Raw genomic sequence first — 2,409 nt, forward strand, 5'->3', positions numbered from 1 at the left:
GGCGCTCGCGACCTTTGGCTTCCGCGGGGAGGCGCTCAGCTCCCTGGCGGCCCTGTCCAGCCTCGCCGTCGTCACCCGCACCGCCGCCGACGCCGCCGCGACGCGGCTGGAGTTCGACCGAGAGGGGCGCGTTGCGGCGCGCGCCGCGTGCGCGAGGGGCGTCGGGACGACCGTTGCGATACAGGAGCTGTTCGCGCCGCTGCCCGTGCGGCGCCAGGTGGGCGGCCCGCGCCGCCCCGCGCTCGGCTGGTTGTGGCCTCGTTGGCGCTGCATTGCAGCTGGTCGGGGCCATGAAGCGAGGTGTGACGTGCGGCTCGCCGCCATCTGCGGTTTGGTGTGCCCCCTGAATATTGCTGAAGCACCTATGAGTTGGCTGGTGACAACGTCTGGGAAGAACGATGCCAAGACATGCTCTACTCAGCGCCCCCGCCGACCTGGCCCGTCCCAAACCCTCCGGCCGCGCAGGAGCTGACACGCAACGTGCGCCGCGAGGTGGCCAAGCTGCGCCTGCTGCTGCAGCAGTACGCGGTGATGTGCCCTGCGGCGCAGCTCTTCGCCTCAGACCAGGCCGGCCGCACCGCCAGGCGCGTCACGGCTTGGATGCAGCCGCAGCCGGCGCGCGTGCAGCGGTTGCTGCCTGGTGTTGCTCGCACGCGCCGCGCCGTGTCGGTGGATCTCGCTGCAGTGGGGTTGCAGTGGGGGTTCCATCTAGATTCCCCTAACTTTTCAATCGTGCATCTCCTGGCAACACTTGTCCTGCTGCAGCTGCGCACGTGCGCGTGCGCACACATGCATGCACACACACACACACACACACACACACACACACACACACACGCACGCAAGCACGCACACACATACACACATGCACCGCAGAAATAGACTGACACACACGCACACATACACACATGACTGCACACCGCTTCCAGGACAACGCTGGTGTCAACCGGCAACGCCGGCCCCTCCCTATCAGACCGCGTGTCCGCTGTGCTGGGGCCCAAAGTGGCCGCCCTGCTGGTGCCCCTGGAGGTGGAGGTGCCGGGCCACAGGGTCAAGATCACGGGGTGAGCCAAGGTCAACAGTAGGCTCAAGATCACATGGTCGGTAGGGGGCAGCAGCAACCCGCCCCATGCGGGTCAACACTACCGCGGAGCTTTCCGTCGCCCCACCTTCACGCGTTCTTCTCACCTCTCGTTTTATCATCCTTGAAACCCCATGTTTTTCCCCTTGCTCGCTGCTGTCCAGCTGACCCTCAGGCGCTGCACGCAGCCGCATCAGCCATTGCTGCTAGGCCCCCCTTGAATGGCCCCGCCGGACGCACGCGGCCGGCCCCCTCCCACCCCCTCCCTGCCGCTCCCACGACCCTTCAATTGCAGCATGGTGTCCCGCGCGGGCGCCGGCGTCAAGGGCGAGAAGCTGCGCCAGTTCATGGCCATCAACGGGCGGCCCGTGGAGCTGCCGCGGGCGGTCAGGGCCCTCAACGACACCTACAAGTGAGGGTTTAGGCCTGGGGGCGGCCCTGATGCCGCGATTGACGCGGCGCGCGCCTGCAGCCGTTTCGGCTTGCCTGCCGGCGGCTGGGAGGGGCGATCCCTCGAGCCCCCGTGCGGCAGGCGCTTCGGGTGCCCGCCGTGGCCGGCATCCCCTGGTTCCGACGTCCTGCGCACCGCGCCCCTATGCGCCACCTCGACCGCTGGTGCACGTGGGCCCTGACCCCCGTGGGGCTCCGGTCCTTCATCCCCCGCTCGGCCTCCGCTGCCGCTCCCCCTGCGTGTCTCAAGCGCACCCATACGCTGTCCCGAGGACGAGCGGCCGTCCCGCCACCCTCCCCCGTTTCGGATTCGTTCAAACCCCAAAGGTCCCTCTACAGCTCCCTGGTGGCCAACAAGCCCCTGGCCTTCCTGCACTTCTCCCTGCCGGCCGGGTCGTGCGACGTGAACGTGACCCCCGACAAGCGCACCGTGTTTGTGCAGCAGGAGGGCGCCATTCTCGCCGCGCTCACAGAGGTGCGTGGGCGCGTCCCTCGGACCGGGCGGCCGCGGCTCGCCTCCGCGTTGCTGTGTATCACGGGGGGCGGGGGATGCAGGAGGTGCCCGTGGCTCGCCTTGCCGCGGGCTCCTGGGGGTCGCACGCCTCGTCCCTGGGAAGCGGCGATCAGGCCGCGGAGAATCGCGGTGCTTGGCGTGTCACCGAGCAGGCGGCGCGACATGCCCGCGGCGCGCCCGCAGGCTCTACAGGTGCTGTGGGAGCCCTCGAGGTTCACCTACCAGGTGTCGGGCAGCCAGCCGGCGGCCGACGGCCTCGGGGCGCCCCCGCTTGCGCGGCCGGCGCCGCGGTCGGCCGCCGGCGGGGCCGTGCTGGGGACGGCGGCGGCGGGCGCCGCCGAGCGGCGCACGGCGGGCGCCGCGC

The 2,409-nt window shown here is 70.1% G+C and overlaps 1 protein-coding gene across 1 annotated transcript; it reads left to right on the forward strand.

Moving 5' to 3' along the window:
* Positions 1-408: 408 nt before the first annotated feature.
* On the forward strand, positions 409-1,497 carry MNEG_15884 (hypothetical protein; the record flags this gene model as incomplete). The annotated part of the gene is made up of 3 exons (XM_014035645.1): positions 409-695; positions 930-1,064; positions 1,377-1,497. 3 exons carry the CDS (start codon positions 409-411, stop codon positions 1,495-1,497), a joined length of 543 nt encoding a protein of 180 aa, XP_013891099.1.
* Between the last annotated feature and the right edge of the window lie 912 nt (positions 1,498-2,409).

This window comes from Monoraphidium neglectum, assembly GCF_000611645.1.
Source record: "Monoraphidium neglectum strain SAG 48.87 unplaced genomic scaffold scaffold05762, whole genome shotgun sequence".
Classification (NCBI taxonomy): Eukaryota; Viridiplantae; Chlorophyta; class Chlorophyceae; order Sphaeropleales; family Selenastraceae; genus Monoraphidium; species Monoraphidium neglectum.